Source organism: Herpailurus yagouaroundi, unplaced genomic scaffold (genome assembly GCF_014898765.1).
Source record: "Herpailurus yagouaroundi ecotype Mexico unplaced genomic scaffold, PumYag 213, whole genome shotgun sequence".
Classification (NCBI taxonomy): Eukaryota; Metazoa; Chordata; class Mammalia; order Carnivora; family Felidae; genus Herpailurus; species Herpailurus yagouaroundi.
Window position 1 is genome coordinate 617,081 of NW_024412444.1, and position 18,949 is coordinate 636,029.

The 18,949-nt window shown below is 40.5% G+C and overlaps 1 protein-coding gene across 3 annotated transcripts in view; it reads left to right on the forward strand.

The window, feature by feature from the left end:
* TAFA4 (TAFA chemokine like family member 4) overlaps nt 1-18,949 on the forward strand; it is a 177,859-nt gene that overhangs the window by 147,937 nt on the left and 10,973 nt on the right. For all 3 annotated transcript variants that reach the window (XM_040454485.1, XM_040454486.1, XM_040454487.1), the window contains exon 4: nt 2,758-2,913. In XM_040454485.1, the coding sequence (XP_040310419.1) occupies nt 2,758-2,913 (156 nt within the window). The remainder of the gene's footprint in view (nt 1-2,757; nt 2,914-18,949) is intronic.

Consider the following 18,949-nt stretch of genomic DNA (forward strand, 5'->3'; position numbering starts at 1 on the left):
AGCTGAGCAAATGGCAACAGTGGCCAACAAGGAGGGGAAGACACTGTTGGAGGACTGAGGATAAATTCACCTTGCCCCCCCCCCCCCCAACTACATGGCTAGCCATTCAGGGAATGTTTGACCTGACTGTGTTTGCTTGCAATTGGAAACCAGAGACAGGAGCTCCTCATGAACTCTTCGAAGACCTTATTTTTCTGCTTACTCAGCACTAAATTCCCATGCTCCTTTCCTCACATTGTAATTACGATTTACTTTTACTTAATTTTTACAGTTTGTGTATAACTACCTATGGGAAATCCGCATTCTTGTTGTATACGTTTAATTAGGTTTATAGTTGTAATCACTTGATGTTTTCTTCTGTAGTGGATTGAAAACTCTCTCTCATGATGGTGGTTTGATTCTCTGGGAACTGGTTCTGCTTTTATGTGTTTTACAAATGAAACTTTGCCTTAGTATTTGTTCTTGCCAGTAATTTTGAAGTTTGCTTCCACCGACAGTTAGCACAGTATGCAGAGGAAGGGTGAGAAACTTGTCAGAATAATATAGAGGTTGTTTTGTGGAAGGGCTAACTTTATCGATTAAAAACATTGCCTAATTCAGATTTTTAAGCCAGTTTTGTGATTGGAAGGCCCTGTACCAAACAACAGAAAGCAAGCAGAGCATTAGCCCCTGACAGTCTTTGGGGAAACCTGTTTTAATGAGTAGATGAGATTGCTTGTAATTCACGGAACGATTTATATGTAAATAGTACGTGTGAAAATTGAGAGTGCTCAAGGGGGCTTGAAAAGGTTGTCTTTTATTAATAATTTCTACACATTGCCTCCACAATCTTGTTTACATTGTTTTTATCAGAGCAGAGGTAAGTCTCTCCAATCCTGGTATAGCCAGAATTAGTGTATTAGTTATCTATTGCTCTGTAACAAATTAGCCTAAACCCTAGAAGCATAAAACAACCCACAAATTTTATTTCATACAGTCTCTTCTCTCATTATCAGAAATGGGGGTGTGACTTTGCTGGGCGGACCTGCTTCAGGGTTGTCTGATTGCAGTTAGCTGTCGGCTGGGGTTGAAATCTTTGAAGACTTGACCAGGGCCATAGGAACCATTGCGGGACAGTCTACAAAATAACTGGCATGTATTCTTTAAAAATGTCAAGGTTAGGGAAGATAAAGGCTGAAAAGTATTAGCTGATTAAAGAAGGCTAAAGAAATGTGAGAACGAAATACATCATAGGTCCCTGGGTTGGATCCTGAACAGGGGGAATAATGGCTATAAAGGACATTATTAGGACACCTGGAAAACCTGTAGATTATATAATAGCATTATGTAATAGCATTGTATCGGCATCAAATGTCCTGATTTTGGTAATTATGTAAGAGAATGTCTTTGTTCTTAGAAAACACACTCTCAGGTGTTATTTAAGGGTAAAGGGGTATCGTGTCTGCAACTGACTCTCAAATGGTTCAGAAAGATACATGAAAGAGAGGCAATGACAAGGCAAATAGGGTTGCATGTTAACAATGGTGAACGTACACATAAGGTATTATATTATTCTGCTATTGCTGCTGTGACCAGTGACCACAAGTTGAGGGGCTTATTTCTGTAGGACAGAAGTTTGGCACACTAGCTGGTTCCTCTGCTCAGAGTCTGACTTCTGGGTTAAAATCAAAGAATCAGCAGGAGTGCTTTACTTATGGAGGCTCTGAGGAAGAATCTGCTTCCACGTGTATTCAGTTTGTTGTCCGAACTCAGTTCCTTGTGGTTGTAGGACTGAAGTCACCATTTTCTTGCCTTTTGACCCCTCTGTCTTTAAGGCAGCGGTGGTGCTTTGAGTGTTTCTGTTTTCAATCTGACTTCCCCTTCTGTTTCATTTGTCTGCTTTCATGGGCTCATGTGATCCCATCAGCCCTATCTGGACAATCCAGGATAATTTCCTTCTCTTAAGATCAACCAGTTAGTGATTTAAAAAAAAAAATTTAGGGGCGCCTGGGTGGCCCAGTCTGTTAAGTGTCTGACTTTGGCTCAGGTCATGATCTCACCGCTGGTGAGTTTGAGCCCCACATTGGGCTCTGTGCTGACAGCTCAGAGCCTGGAGCCTGCTTTGGATTTTGTGTCTCCCTCTCTCTCTGCCCCTTTCCTGCTCATGCTCATGCTAGTGCTCTGTCTCTCAGAAATAAATAAATGTTAAAAAAGTATTTTTTTTTTAAATTTTTAAATGTTTATTTTTGAGGGGGAGAGGGGAGAGAGCATGCATGTGCAAGTGGGAGGAGAGCAGAGAGAGGGAGAGACAGAATCCCAAGCAGGTTCTGAGCCATCGGTGCAGAGCCCAGTGGGAGGCTTGAACTCACTGACCGGGATCATGATCTGAGCCAAGTTCAAGAGTTAGACACTTAACAGACTGTACCACCCAGGTGCCGCTAACCAGCTAGTGATTTAAATTATATCTGCAAAATCTCTTTTGCCATGTAAATAACCTAATTTAGCTGTGGCAGTGATACTAGGAGTTGAAGGTCCTGGGGGCTGAATTTCTGACTACCACAGGTTCATAGGAGTTTTGTTTTGTTTTGTTTTTTTTTTTTGCATTATTCATACCACCTTTATATATATTTGAAATTATATGAAAGGGAAACGTTATAAAGATTCCTAAACATAGAACAGGAAGTTAGAAAATGTAGTCATGGCATCATTCGTCTATGTGGTAGCTTCATTTTTCCCTCACAGTGCCGCGTTTGTTTTTCTCCCCCTTTAATCCATCAGGTCACCACCAAATCAAGGAAGGGACCTGTGAGGTGGTCGCTGTGCACAGGTGCTGTAATAAGAACCGCATAGAAGAGCGATCGCAAACAGTCAAGTGTTCCTGCTTCCCAGGACAGGTTGCTGGCACAACTCGGGCTCAGCCTTCTTGCGTTGAAGGTAAGACCTTTCTGGTCCATATTCTCCAATCCTGCAAAAAGTGCCTAAAACTACCAAGAACCTCCTTGCTTTACAGTCCTTGCAACTCAAGGAATATGAGGCTGATTCTAGGTTAGTGCTGCTCTGAAAATGAACACAATTGTAACTCCACAAATTGCTTGGTGGATAAGGGAAGTTAATTAATGATATTTCCCAGCAGGTACTAGTAGGGAATTCTGTTACTGGACAGTCAGGGAGATAGGCTTTGATTTTTTTTTTTTTTTTTCCAGCTGTCTATCCAAATCGTGTGCATCAAAGCAGTTGCTTCCTGGGGCACCTGGGTGGCTCAGTCGGTTGACCGTCTGACTTCAGCTCAGGTCATGACCTCATGGTTTGTGAGTTCGAGCCCCGCGTCGGGCTCTGTGCTGAGAGCTCAGAGCCTGGAGCCTGCTTCGGATTCTGTGTCTCCATCTCTGCCCCTCCCCTGCTCATGCCTCTCTCTCTATCTCTTTCTCTCACAAGTAAATAAACATTAAAAAAATATATATTAAAAAAAAAAGCAGTTGCTTCCCTAGACACAATTTTCTCCCTGATCTCAAGCTCTCAATTCCAAAGCGATTAGCACCCTGATTTTCTCAACTCGTATTTAATGTTACAGACTTACATTCTCTTTATATCTAGTTTACTATTTTAACAAACATTTATGAAACATCTTCTTTGGAACAACTTCCTTGAGAAAAGTTTGGAATCACATGTCATTTATTGTCTCCAAATCCCCTAGCAGAGTGCTGTGCCAATGAATATTTTTAAAAAATGAATGAATGTTGATAGAGGCCTGGGATTGATTCCTTTTGATGCCTCTGGCCGCTTCTAGCAGACAGCTTGTTAGAAACAAGTATCATTCCCCAGGGGAATGGATACATGAGGTTAAGGCTTGTAGCACTTGATCTATAGTGGCAAGAAAACTCCCTGAAAGTGAATGCTTCTACTCTTACTTGATGCGTGTCTAAAGGTCAGCCATTAAAATGCACATATGCATTCCTTACTCCAGAATCACACAATCAAGAATAATAATTGACTTTCCCATATCCCACCTCCCCTACCAAACACAGGTACAAATTTATGGTCTGTATGGTCACTAGAGTTGGGTATCAGCATGATCTCAGCGACCGTTAAATCTGGAAAGTGAATATGGCCAACTTACCATCTGCAATTCTTCATAGAAACCCTGGGGCCAAATGTGTTGCTGAATTCAGATTTTTTAAAGGCAGCATAGTACATACAGCATCTGTTACCTAACGAACCTACTGTCTTTTCCAGTTGTACCCCATATTCACAGATGCTGGTATTTCTACAGTGCAGTATATAGAATATTCTTTCGGAACAGGATAGGGCAAGATGACCAACCTCCTGTTAATTCAAATCAGGTTTTGTTGCCATTGTACAGAACTCCTGTCCATTTTCAGAGCTTTTTGGATTTGGGGATACAGATAAAGGACTGTAATCTATAAAAGAAGATGGTTAACATTAAAACAAGACACACTTAAAAGAAATTTGCCAAGTTCCTCTCTCTCCAGCCGGGACAGCTGAACATATTTATTTTCTCCATCAATTGAATCCAAACCATACCTGTTTTGTCTCCAGTTCTCTGTGCCGCTGTCACCTCCACAGTGTAGGAGCCCAGATTACATTTTGACAAGCTTACTACTCCTATCTCCCATTTTCCGCCCTGCAGTCAGAAGATCCTTCTGCAAAAACAGAACTTACCATGTCAGTCCTGTGTTTAAAACCACATTTGCGTGACCTCCCAGTATCTTTAAAATAAAATCCAAATTCTTTACCCTGGCTTTTGAAGCCTGGCGTAGTCTGGCTCTGTCTCCCTGCTCTCTTTCAACTATACTACCCACATCCAAGTGGGGTCCTTTATGTTCCCTTTTTATTTTTGAGGGGGTGGGTGGGGAAGGGACAGGGAGAGAGGAGGACAGAGGATCCGAAGTGGGCTCTGTGCTGACAGCAGAGAGCCTGATAATAGGGCTCAAACTCACACACTCTGAGATCATGAACTGAACCAAAGTTGGATGCTTAACCAACTGTGCCCCTAGGTGCCTTACTTTATGTTCCCTTTTATCCTGCACTTGTACCTGTATCCTTGGCCTGGATCATTGCCTTCTTCCCCACAACACACATTCTGTCTACTTAATTCCTCCTTTCCTTCCATATCTCCTGTATGCTCTTGTGTCTCCCTGTATATCCAGTTCATGACATGTATCCCGTTATGTTTTCAGATCTGAATGTGTGCGTTCCATTAATCTCTAGGTTGCTTGAAGATGAGAGCTGTCTCTCTTTCTTCTTTCTACCCACCCTCGCATTGGCTGGTGCATGAATGATTTGGGCACAATGGAGAACATAATCATTTTCAGTAATCATAGATTGTTTTCAAATGAATGTGTTTGTTTACTGTGTGGATTTTAAACCTCAAGAATTTTGAATTATAGCATAAACTCTATTCTATCCAGCACAGAATCTTTAGATATAAGAAGTCTTCTACAATTTCTCTCAAAGCATCAGGATCTGGAAAATACAGTTAGGGTGGCAATCATATTTAATATCTTTCCCTTACTAAAGAAAATATTAATACCTTATTCTGCAGTAGCTTACTTTAATCTTTATATACATTTATTATTTGGGCCAAATCCCTGTTGGCCACCACTGTAAGAATAACTGCATTTATCTGTTTGGTCAATACATTTTTTTTTTTTTTTGGCCTATTTGTGTATTTGAGATAGTTCTCCAGAAAAAGTGGTATATTGCAGTATGAATGCATGTTTTACCCAAATGGTATCATAGTGTGTGTGTGTGTGTGTGTGTGTGTGTTTTAAATTTACATCCAAGTTAGCATATAGTACAACAGTGATTTCAGGAGTAGATTCCTTAATGCCCCTCACCCATTTAGCCCATCCCCCCTCCCGCAACCCCTCCAGCAACCCTCTGTTTGTTCTCCATATTTAAGAGTCTCATATGTTTTGTCACCCTCCCTGTTTTTGTATTATTTTTGCTTCCCTTCCATTAGGTTCATCTCCTTTTTATCTTAAAGTCCTCGTATGAGTGAAGTCTTATGATACTTGTGTTTCTATGACTAATTTTGCTTAGCATAATACCCTCTAGTTGCATCCACATAGCTGCAAACAGCAAGATTTCATTCTTTTTGACTGCCGAGTAATACTCCAATGTTTGTGTGTGTGGGTGTGTGGGTGTGTGTGTGTATCACACACACACACCCACACACACACCCCCCCCACCCCCCCACCCACCCACCACATCTTCTTTATCCATTCATCCATCGATGGACACTGGGCTCTTTCCATACTTTGGCTATTGTTGATAGTGCTGCTATAAATATTGGGGTGCGTGTGCCGCTTTGAAATATCATACCCGTATCCCTTGGATAAATACCTAGTAGTCCAATTGCTGGGTTGGAGGGTAGTTCTATTTTTAATTTTTTGAGTAAGTTCCATAGTTTTTTTCCAGAGGGGCTGCACCAGCTTGCATTGCCACCAACAATGCAAAAGAGATCCTCTTTCTCTGCATCCTCGCCAACATCTGTCGTTGCCTGAGTTGTTAACGTTAGCCACTCTGACGGTGTGAGGTGGTATCTCATTGTGGTTTTGATTTGTATTTCCTTAGTGAGTGATGTTGAGCATTTTTTCATGTGTTGGTTGGCCATCTGGATGTCTTCTTTGGAGAAGTGTCTATTCATGTCTTTTGCCCATTTCTTCACTGGATGATTTGTTTTTTGGGGTGTTGAGTTTGATAAGTTCTTTATACATTTTGGATACTAACCCTTTATCTCATAATGTCGTTTGAAAATATCTTGTCCCATTCTGTCGGTTGCCTTTTAGTTTTGCTGATTGTTTCCTTCGCTGTGCAGAAGCTTTATTTTGATGAGGTCCCAATAGTTCATTTTTGCTTTTGTTTCCCTTGCCTCCAGAGATGTGTTGAGTAAGAAGTTGCTGCAGTCAAGGTCAAAAAGGTTTTTCCCTGCTTTCTCCTGGAGGATTGTGATGGTTTCCTGTCTTATATTTAGGTCTTTCATTGATTTTGAGTTTATTCTTGTCTATGGTGTAAGAAAGTGGTCCAGGTTCATTCTTCTGCATGTCGCTGTCCAGTTTTCCCAGCACCACTTGCTGAAGAGACTGTCTTTATTCCATTGGATATTCTTTCCTACTTTGTCAGATTAGTTGGCTATGCATTTGTGGGTCCCTTTCTGGGTTCTCTATTCTGTTCAACTGATCTGAGTGTCTTTTATTATGCCAGTACCATACTGTCTTGATGGTCTTGATGATTACAGCTTTGTAATATAGTTTGAAGTCTGGGATTGTCATGCCTCCAGCTTTGGTTTTCTTTTTCAGGATTGCTCTGGCTAATTGGGGTCTTTTCTGGTTCCATACAAATTTTAGGACTGTGTTTCTAGCTCTGTGAAGAATGCTGGTGGTATTTTGATAGTATTGCATTGAATATGTAGATTGCTTTGGGTAGTATTGACATTTTAACAATATTTGTTCTTCCTATTCAGGAGCATTGAATATTTTTCTGCTTTCTTCTGTCTTCTTCAATTTCTTTCATAAGCTTTCTATAGTTTTCAGTGTATAGATTTTTCACCTCTTTGGTTAGGTTTATTCCTAGGCATTTTATGGGTTTTTGTGCAATTGTAAACGGGATTGATTCCTTGATTTCTCTTTTTGTTGCTTCATTCTTGGTATATAGAAACGCATCTGATTTCTGTGCATTGATTTTCTATCCTGTGACTTTGCTGAATTCATGAATAAATTCTAGCAGTTTTTTTGGTGGAATATTTTGGGTTTTCCATACAGAATATCATGTCATCTGAGAAGAGTGAAAGTTTGACCTCCTCTTGGCCAATTTGGATGCCTTTTATTTCTTTGTGTTGTCTGATTGCTGACGCTAAGATTTCCAGTACTATGTTGAATAACAGTGGCGAGAGTGGACATCCCTGTCTTGTTCCTGACCTTGGAGGGGAAAGCTCTCAGCTTTTCCCCATTGAGGATAATATTAGCATTGGATCTTTGGTAGATGGTTTTTATGATCTCGAGGTATGATTCTTCTATCCCTACTTTCTTGAGAGTTTTTATCAAGAAAGGATGCTGTATTTTGTCAAATGCTTTCTTTGCATTGATTGAGAGGATAATGTGGTTCTTATTCTTTATTTTATTGATGTGATGAATCACATTGATTGTTTTGCAGGTATTGAACCAGCCTTGCATCCCAGGTAAAAATCCCACTTGGTCATGGTGAATAATTTTTTAATGTATTGTTGGATCCGATTGGCTAATATCTTGTTGAGCATTTTTGCATCCATGTTCATCAGGGAAATTGGTATATAGTTCTCCTTTTTTAGTGGGGTCTTTGTATGGTCTTGGAATCAAGGTAATGCTGGCTTCATAGAAAGAGTTTGGATGTTTTCCTTCCATTTCTATTTTTTCAGAACAGCTTCAAAAGAGCTTCTTAACACTTCTTTAAATGTTGGGTAGAATTCCCCCGGAAAGGCATCTTGGTCCTGGACTCTTGTTTTTTGGGAGATTTTTGATTGCTGATTCAATTTCTTTACTGGTTATGGGTTTGTTCAAATTTTCTATTTCTTCCTGTTTCATTTTTGGTAGTTTATATGTTTCTAGAAATTTGTCCATTTCTTCCAGATTGCCTATTTTACTGGCATATAATTGCTGATAATATTCTCTTATTATTATTTGTATTTCTGCTGTGTTGGTTGTGATCTCTCCTCTTTCATTCTTGATTTTATTTATTTGGTTCCTTTCCACTTTCTTTTTGATCAAACTGGCTAGTGGTTTATCAATTTTGTTAATTCTTTCAAAGAATTGGCTTCTGGTTTCATTGATCTGTTCTGTTTTTTTTTTTTTTTTGGAGAGGGGGTTGTTAGCTTTGATTTCTGCTCTACTCTTTATTATTTCCTGTCTTCTGCTGGTTTGGGGTTTTATTTGTGGTTTATTTCCCAACACTTTAAGGTGTAAGATTAGGTTGTGTATCTGACACATTTCTTTGTTCTTCAGGAAGGCCTGGATGGCTATATATTTTCCTTTTATCACCACCTTTGCTGCATCCCAGAGGTTTTGGGCTGTGGTGTTAATCATTTTCATTGCCTTCCATGTACTTTTTAATTTTCTCTTTAACTCTGTGGTTAGCCCATTCATTCTTCAGTAGGATGGTCTTTAGTCTCCAAGTATTTGTTATATTTCCATATTTTTTCTTGTGGTTGATTTTGAGTTTCATAGCGTTGTGGTCTGAAAATATGCATGGGATAATCTTGATCTTTTTATACTTGTTGAGGGCTGATGTGTGTCCCAGTGTGATCTATTCTGGTGAACGTTCCATGCGCACTGATGAAGAATGTATATTCTGCTGCTTTAGGATGAAGTGTTCTGAATATATCTGTTGAGTCCATCTGGTCCAGTGTGTCATTCAAATCCATTGTTTCCTTGTTGATTTTCTGTTTAGATGATCTGTCCAGTGTTGTAAGTGGGGTGTTGAAGTCCCCTACTATTATGGTATTATTGCCAATGAGCTTCTTTATGTTCATGATTAATTGATTTATATATTTGGATGCTCTCACGTTGGAGGCATAAATTTTTACAATTGTTAGATCTTCTTGATGGACCGACCACTTAATTATGATATAATGCCCTTCTTCATCTGTTTTTACAGCCTCTATTTTAAAATCTAGATTGTCTGATATGAGTATGGCTACTCCAGCTTTCTTTTGTCAACTATTAGCATGGTAGATGGTTCTCCATCCCCTTACTTGCAATCTGAAGGTGTCTTTAGGTCCCAAGTGGGTCTCTTGTAAACAGCATATAGATAGATTTTGTGTTCTCATCCATTCTGTTACCATATGTCTTTTGATTGGAGTGTTTAGTCCATTGACATTTATAGTGAGTACTGAAAGATATGAATTTATTGCCATTATGTTGCCTGCAGAGCTGGAATTTCTGGTGGTCCTTTCTAGTTTTTGTTGCTTTTGGTCTTTTTTTTTTTCCTCCCATCTTTTCTTTCCTCAGAGAGTCCCCCCTAAATTTCTTTCAGGGCTGGTTTAGTAGTCATGAACTCCTTTAATTTTTGTCTGGGGAACTTTTAATCTCACCTTCTACTTTGAATGACAGTCTTGCGGGATAAAACATTCTTGGCTGCATATTTTCCCGATACAGCACATTAAATATATCCTGCCACTTCTTTCTGGCCTGCCAAGTTTTTGTGGATAGGTCTGCTTCAAACCTGATCTGTCTTCCCTTGTGAATTAAGGACTTTTTTCCCTTGCTGCTTTCATGATTCTTTCCTTGCCTGAGTATTTTGTGAATTTTACTATGATATGTCTTGTTGATGGTCAGTTTTTGTTGAATCTAATGGGAGCCCTCTGTGCTTCCTGGATTTTGATGTCTGTGTCTTTCCCCAGGTTAGGAAAGTTTTCTGCTGTGATTTGGTCACAACACCCTTCTACCTCTTTTTCTCTGTCTTCATCTTCTGGGACCCCTATGATTCTGATGTTGTTCCTTTTTAATGAGTCATTGGTTTCCCTAATTCTTAAATCGTCTCTTTTGCTACTTTCCCTCTTTTTTTTCTGCTTCATTATTCTCCATAAGTTTGTCCTCTGTATTGCTGATTTGCTGCTCTGCCTCATCCATTCTTGCCACCATGGCATCCCTTTGAGATTGCAGCTCAGTTAGAGCTTTTATTAATTCATCTGGACTAGTTTTACTTCTTTTATCTCCACAGAAAGGGATTCTAATATATTTTCAAACCTAGTTAGTAGTCTTAATATCGTGATTCAGAATTCTGGTTCAAACATATTGCTTGTATCTGTGTTAAGTCCCAGTCTGTCGTTTCTTCCTGCTATTTCTTTTGTAGTGAATTCCTTCATTTTGTCATTTTGAAAGAAAAAACGGAATTAATAAGGTAAAAAAATTGAAATTTAAAAATTAAAAACAACACACACAGATCAAATAAATGATGCTAGATCCTAGGTGTGTTTTGGTGTGGGTGTTGAAAGGAGCTTAACAGGTTAGAGAAAACGAGAAAGATAAGAAAGGAAAAAAAAAAAAACGTTTAAAAATTTGAAAAAAAATGAATACAGTGAAATAGAATAAAATGAAATGATGGAAGTAAAATATAATTTGAAAAATTTACAAAAAAGTAAAATATTATATAGTGGAAAAAATTAAAAATATTTTTAATAAAAATACAAAATAAAAATATTTTATTTCTTTGTGTTCAAGAAAAAGAAAAAAAATTGAATAGATGGATCAGTGTACAGACTGAAATACGGTTGTAATTACACAAGTTTCCCCTAGAAGTCAAACTATGAAGCACTTTATAGTCCATAAATTAAGCAGGCAGAGAGATTTGTGGTGTTCCTGAAGAGTGAGGATGGCCCAGTTGGCCAGGGCTTAGTGTAATGGCTCCATTCTCCACTAGATGGCTCTGCTTAGCTCATGGGGTGTATTGTGGTGGTGCTTGTAGGGGTGTATGCGCATGTGCAGGAGGGGTGAAAAGGGTGTCACCCAGCTACCCAGTGTCTAGTATCAGAACTCTGTTCTGCCTGATCAGCAATTGCACACCCATCCTTTGTCTCTGGCTTCCATCCACTCCCCACTTTTACATTGTCCATGACCAAGCTGTTAGGCTGCCAGGCGGTACCTACCTCCTGAGTTTTATCTCAGATGCAGCTTTGTTTCCCAACCCTTCACTTCTGAGAAACTGCAGTTTGATCCACTCAGACCTTCTGGGGGAGGGTCTCACTGAGCAACGGCCAGGTGCCAGCCACACTACACGACGTGCTGCTGCCGATGTCCAGAGACTGTGGCTGGGTGCCAGCCCACCCCAGAAAAAATTCACGCAATTGTGTAGCAGTGTTTCAGGGATTATGGAAAATCACAACACACATCTGGCGCCAGGCTTCACCCTTAATGTCCTTGTTCCAGTACCAGCGAATGTGGTTGTTCTTTGGGGTCTGCTGGGACCTTTGCCTGTGGAGTAGCTGCACAGCCTCTACCAAATGTCCTCCCAGCAGGGAACCACCTTTCCCTCTGTGGCCCACGGACCCCTCGGACCTCACTCTCTGCCCCTGGGGATTTGCCCTTCCCACCAGAGTCCTGCTACGTATAGAGCTACAGAGTTTCAGACTCTGCGCTCCCCTTGTTTATAGAGTCATAATAGAATTTAAACCCTCTCCTTTCTCCCTTTTTTGTTCAGTCCCTGTGGCTGTTTCCACTTTTCCACTTTCCACTTTCTCTCCAGATGCTTTTCCTGTACTCTCCCCACCCCCCTCTGTCCTCTCTCTGCAAGCAAAAGCAGCTCCCTGCTCTCTGTGGCTTCTTTTTCCCCCAGTTTACCTCTTTGTGCCATATACCTGCTGAGTTCTGTGGTTCAGGTTGTACATATTGTGTTAATTTTCAAATCAGTTTTCTAGGTGTGCAAGGTGATTTAGTGTTGATCTGGCTGTATTTCATGGATGAGAGATGCAAAAAAAACAAACAAACCCAAAAACAAAAAAAAAAACCGTTCCATGCTGTTCTGCCATCTTGGTCCCTCCACCAATATTGTGTACTTCTTAATCCAACCTGTTATCATTGTTATGTTGATGAGATCTTTGTGTGCTGGTACCTATTGACCTGTTTTTTGTTTTGTTTTGTTTTGCCTTTTTTCTTTTATTTTTTTTACTCGCTTGATTAGCATTTCATTGAATGGCTGGGTAATAATTTGTTTAGCTGTTCATCTGCTGCAGGACATTTTAGTTGTGTCTGTGTCAAGACAAAGAGACTCATGCTAACTAAATGATTTCCTTAGTGTCATATGATGAGTAAGTAATAGAGATCAATTATTTGGTATCTGAGCAGAGTTGGTTCAGTAGAACATTCTGTGATGATGTATATATTCTTTCTATATATCTCAGCTAGATGTGTTGATGCACGTATGTCCACTAACATTGGCAACCACTAACCACATGTGGCTATTGAGCATTTGAGATGTTACTGGTATGGATTTAAATTTAAATTGGAACTTGTAACTAGAAGCTTCTCTATTGAACATTGCAGGATTAGCTGTATGTACATATGTAGCTCATGAATACAACATTTGTATCCAGAGACTAACCAAATTCTGAAGGATAGGATTATGATTGTGTGTTAATATTTGTGTCCCCTGCACCTAGCCTAGCCTGGCAAACAGTCAGTGTTCAATAAATGTTTATTGGATCAAAGTCACAGAGGAGATGTTGGAAGTCGTAGTTTAGGCTCTAGTTAGAATATGTGTCTGTTTTCATATCCCCCTGATCTTCTATTCATTATTTGAATGCTTCCATTAGGGCTTTTTAGCTTTATCCCATAATAATCTTTATCCCACAATAATTATGCAGGATCATGCTGCTAGTTGGTTTGTGGAAGACCTAGTCTCTGCTGATCCGTTCCTCTTTTCATATTTGTCAATAAGAATGTGGAGAGGATCTAAAATATAAAATTCACTTGAATTTACATTTAAATTAAAACAAAAGCGAGAAGACATTGGAGCAGGGCATTAATTAATGTTGACATAGAAAGTGGAATCTCCTTACGCATTTCTGTTAATCTGGAGCACAGATACTTACATTGTGTTTCCATTGCTTTTCCATAAAATCATAGCTTTTATTAGTTAAAAAGGGAGAAAAGTTAGCTGTTGTTTTTCCTCCAATAAGTTCTTTTTTTTCTTAGTTACAATTAACTTATAAAATCCTGTATTGTTGAAATGTGTCTGTCCCACACATTGGGGATTTGCCAGAGGGGTGGGAAATTACTTGATTATAGCCAAGGTTACTTGGTTCCTACAGCAAACAACTATGTGGTTGGTGAGCATGTTTCCATTTGAATCTTCAACTGCCAAATATACGAAGCTGTTTAATGACGGGAACTGTATTCTTCACGTTTATCAAAATACCACTCTACAGAGATAATGCTGAATGCTTTATGATAAAACGGGATAAATGTGTACTATGGTGAAGCATCATTTATTTTGTCAGAGTGAATGCTTTCTAAACATTGGGTTTAAAAAAGACTAATAGGGGCGCCTGGGTGGCGCAGTCGGTTAAGCGTCCGACTTCAACCAGGTCACGATCTCGCGGTCCCGGAGTTCGAGCCCCGCGTCAGGCTCTGGGCTGATGGCTGATGGCTCAGAGCCTGGAGCCTGTTTCTGATTCTGTGTCTCCCTCTCTCTCTCTGCCCCTCCCCCGTTCATGCTCTGTCTCTGTCCCAAAAATAAAAATAAACGTTGAAAAAAAAATTAAAAAAAAAAGACTAATAAAAGCTGAGAAATGGGAGGCAGCTATTTTTTTTCTTCTTCTGATGCCCCAGTTTGTTTTCTGAGATGTCACAGATTACTTAGTTGAGGCCTAGAATTCCTGTTCATATTGTAGACAACTTGCGTGGCTTTATGGACTGTGTGATAAGTTACAGAGTCTGTCTTCAAGATGTGATTTCACAAGGTTTTGTGACTGGCTGTGTTCCATGATGCCACCTGAAAGACAAAGTGGGTTTCTGAGTTTTTCCCAGTGGCGGTAGGGTGAATGACAACAAGGTGTACTTTACAGAAGCACTGGGGGAGGTTGGAAGGATGTGCACGCTGCATACATTGGTTCATTATATTTTAACTTAGCACATTGTACCTGGCATGTCCTAGGTGCTGGGTGATAGCATGTTAATGGGACCCTGGCCCTGCTTTCAAGGAGCTCAGTTTATGGGGAAAGAGAGACAAACTCTAGGAAATAAGGTACTTGAAGAGTAAGCAGATGTGGGGTCAGGGATGACATCCAGTGAGAAGCACTGGGTCTGATTTCACCAGGCAGGGGGGGAACTAAGTGGTGTAGCAGGGTAAAGCATGTCAGGATGAGCAGGGTGACCATGGGAACTAGAAGCAGCTCGTTTGGGCTCTGAGGTGGTCATAGTTGAGGCTGGAGATGCAGGCAGAGCCTTTGATATTAGAGACCTGCCGTCAACTCAAATTTTAGGATTTAATTCCTGCCTTTGGGGAATTTATATTCAAGGAGCAAGGTTGATCTCAAATACCCTAAAATTCCGGAAAAGGAACGATGTGATCTCTGAATTTGACGGGTCAGATAGGTTGTCAGCATAGGTTTCAGGGTGAGCCCTGGAGTAGCCAGGATTTGTGTGTGGGAGAGAGAGCAGTGAGAGAGAGCCAGAGAAACAGATTCAGAGAGAGATGATGCAGATTTTCGTCTTGGGGGATTGGCCACAGTGGAGGCAGGAGGGAAGATAAGGAGTAGAGGTGGCATTGTATTTACCATGTATTGGGATTATTTTCACCAGCCAAAGCTTTAATGAAGTCTCATGAACTAGCTCAGCTTCTCATCATGGGCTGAGTACATCTCCGTAACCAGAGTTAAAATTTTTTTTTCATGTTTATTATTTTGCAAGAGAGAGAAACCATGCAAGTTGGGTGGGCGGGCAGAGAGAGGGAGACACAATCCGAAGCAGGCTCCAGACTCCGAGCTGTCTGCACAGAACCGGACTGGGGCTCGAACCCGTGGACGGTGGACTGCGGTGCGGCATGATGACCTGAGCTGAAATTGGATGCTTAGCTGACTGAACCACCCAGGCACCCCTTTATTTTTAATTGAGAGTGTGTGCAAGTGGGGGAGGGGCAGAGAAGGGGAGAGACAGAATCCCAAGCAGGCTCTGCACTGTCAGTGCAGAGACCCTTGCAGGGCTCACACTCAACCAATGGTGAAAAAGAGTCAGACCTTTAACTGACCGACCCACCTAGGCGCCCCACCTCCATCAATGTTTCTTAACCAGGGGTGATTTTGGCCATCCTAGGGATAGTTGATGATGTCTGGAAATACTTTGGGTTGTATACTGGGGGAGAGGGTGCTACTGGCGTCTCGTGGGTTGAAGTCAGGGATGCTGGTGACAGTGTTATCATTTGCATGTATACCCCATACAATCGAGAATTATGGGGCCTCTAAAGGGCTACGATCGAGTAACTCTGCCTTAGAGGCAGGTCCCTGCTGTACATGGTTGTACTGTGTGAGCTTGCACGTAGTTTAGAAGACAAACCTAGATCCCAAAAGATCGTTCTGTACATATTTATCCACAGCTTCAGTCAGTACTCTGTGTACTTTGCGGAAAAAACAGTACCTTGTTATATGTGAAGTGTGTGAACAAGTGAAAGGTTCTTGAACAAAAAATCGTGTTCGTAGGACTGCCTTTTTGCATGTTACCTGGGTCAGGTTGGAATGGCTTCTTTTCTTGAAATAACAAATCTAAATTGGCAGGTCTTCCCACCTGCCTACCTTTAAAGTTAACCAACGGCTTAAAGTTAATAAACCTTTCTTTTTTTTTTTTTTTTTTCCAACGTTTATTTATTTTTGGGACAGAGAGAGACAGAGCATGAACGGGGGAGGGGCAGAGAGAGAGGGAGACAAAGAATCGGAAACAGGCTCCAGGCTCCGAGCCATCAGCCCAGAGCCCGACGCGGGGCTCGAACTCCCGGACCGCGAGATCGTGACCTGGCTTAACCGACTGCGCCACCCAGGCGCCCCAATAAACCTTTCTTTAAGGTTAATTCGCCAAGAGCATCTTGAAATGACAATGTTAAGAACAAAGTAGCTAAGTATATTAGACACTCAGAGCATATTTTTGTGATCGTTTCTATTTTTAAGACATCCATATTCTAGGAAGATGTGTTCTTCACCTTTCTGTCTGTAGTTTCATCGTCAAAGTGCCCTTTTCTTTAGAAAAGCTTAACTGGGCGTAAATACAACTGAACTAAGACAAAAAATGGAAGACCACCTCCTGAGAAGTGAGCCTGTTTGTTGGTAGTCTTATTCAAAGGTGGGTTTATGTAAATAGCTATATGAATACATACTGTGTTTTATGTCATGGAGTAATATTTAATTGGGACAAGGAATAGAAAAAAATCTCAATCTACTTTATGCAACAGAGAGGACAGAAAATGTACCAGGAACGAAATAGCTAATTGGTCCCATTATATTTTCACCTAGAAAACAGCATTACAGAAAACACTAGTCACTACCATAAAAGCAGAGCTTCAGGGTTTTTTGTTTTGTTTTGGGTTTTTGTTTTTTTTTTTGTCTTCTTTCTACATAAAACTAGAAATTCATTACAGGTTGGCAGCTTGAAGATAGGGATGTTTTGTATTTTCATAAGTCAGGAAGGCATGGGGCTTTCTAAAGAATTTTATTTTAAAAATAGAAGTGACAAGACACTTTCTCATTATGAAATTTTATAACAGGATAAAATAGATACCTCCTACAAACTTATTTTCCTCTGGAGACAAGGCTCAGTTAAGTGGGCAGATGTTCTCAAGAGTTATTTTAACAAAATCCTGTTCCTGGGTCCTTTGTTTCCACCCAAAGCTGAGCTCAGTACTACGCACTCAGAGCTTGACCTTCTGGGCTTTTTTCTAAAGATTTTTTTTAATCTTTGTTTGTTTTTAAGACAGAGACAGAGCACCAGCAGGGGGAGGGGCAGAGGGAGCCACAGAATCCCAGGTAGGCTCCAGGCTCTGAGCTGTCAGCACATAGCCGGACAGGGGGCTTGAAGCCATGAGCTGTGAGATCATGACCTGAGCTGAAGTTGGATGCTCAACCCACTGAGACACCCAGATGCCCGGACTTCTGGACTTTTTAATCACCTTATTCACTGGTGGGTGAAACCCTTAAATGGTCCTCACTTTAGCTGTGAGTTCTTTAGTCAGTCTTTAACCCATTAAGGAACTGGAAACTTTTCTTGTGGCTACTGTGGTGCTTCTCGTGAAGGTTTCCTTTCTGAAAGAGTATTTGTTGTTAAGTAAGTCTTTAACACACTTGTAGGGTCCCACGTATTCACTAAGATATGAAAATGATTTTTTTTAAGCAAATAGCAACCTATCCTGAAATTTAAAGTCTATTTTAAGGAACCTATTGTGAATCTGTCTCCAGAAAAATCACATTTTCCAGTTAAATGAAAGAAAACTGGTAAATAATTTCACAAGAGCTCGATCTTCCATGCTTTGTTATTTTATTTAAATAAATTTACGTTTTTAAAGTATTCTGAAACTGTTTTACTCTTTTCTATAGTTAAGAATTGGCATTTTTTTAAATCCCCTCAAGCTCCTTTTCTAGATTTGGCATCAGAATTATCTTGGGACCCCATGAGGCCAATAAGGGCTTGTATTTCTCTGCTGTGAAGTTGAGATAGAAAGAATCAAATTATTTCCTCTGTAGGGAATTTACGCCCAGATTTCTCAACTTATGCCTCACTTGGTCTCTTTCAGACTCCTTTTTGTCCCCAATGGTTTATCACCTGCCAGACTAGCTCTCCTGGGCACACAGTTTTCCCTTGGTTGTGGAACCACCTTACTAGAAACTTTCCATAGCTCCCTTCTGCTTGGGAAATCAAGTCTAATCTGGACTTGACATTAAGAGCCCCTGAAGGTTGCTTCTCAGACCACCTTGCTCAGCTGACTGTCCTTTGCTTTTCTGCTGACCCCTCACTGCAGCCACATGGACCTCCTCCTGGCTTTCTGGTGGGTCACTCCCTGCCTCAAAGCGCCAAGTGTCTTCACTTCCACAGATCACTTGTCATCTGTCTGGGCCTCTTTGGAATCCTCCATGAAGCCCTGACACCTGTCAGGTTGCCACTGCTGAGTGGCAGAGAATCTGCCTAAGAAAACTGTTTTAAAGATAAAAAAAAAAGTATTTTAAATTCAGCTGTAACTCTGTGTAAATATAACTAAGCTCTGTCAACATTTATATAACTTTTGCAGTCCTGCAGATGGAATTTTCAAATTGAGGGTTGGGAACCATCTCTTATTTATCTTTATATCCACTTGGGACCAACCTGAGGTATTCAGAAAATAATGAATGACTGGTCAGCACATTGAATCTGGTCAAACTCTGTGTAGCCTATGGTAACCTAAACTATTATTGTAAATTGTGGTACAGTCGAAAGACTTGCAGATCAAGAGGAAGAAGCCTAGG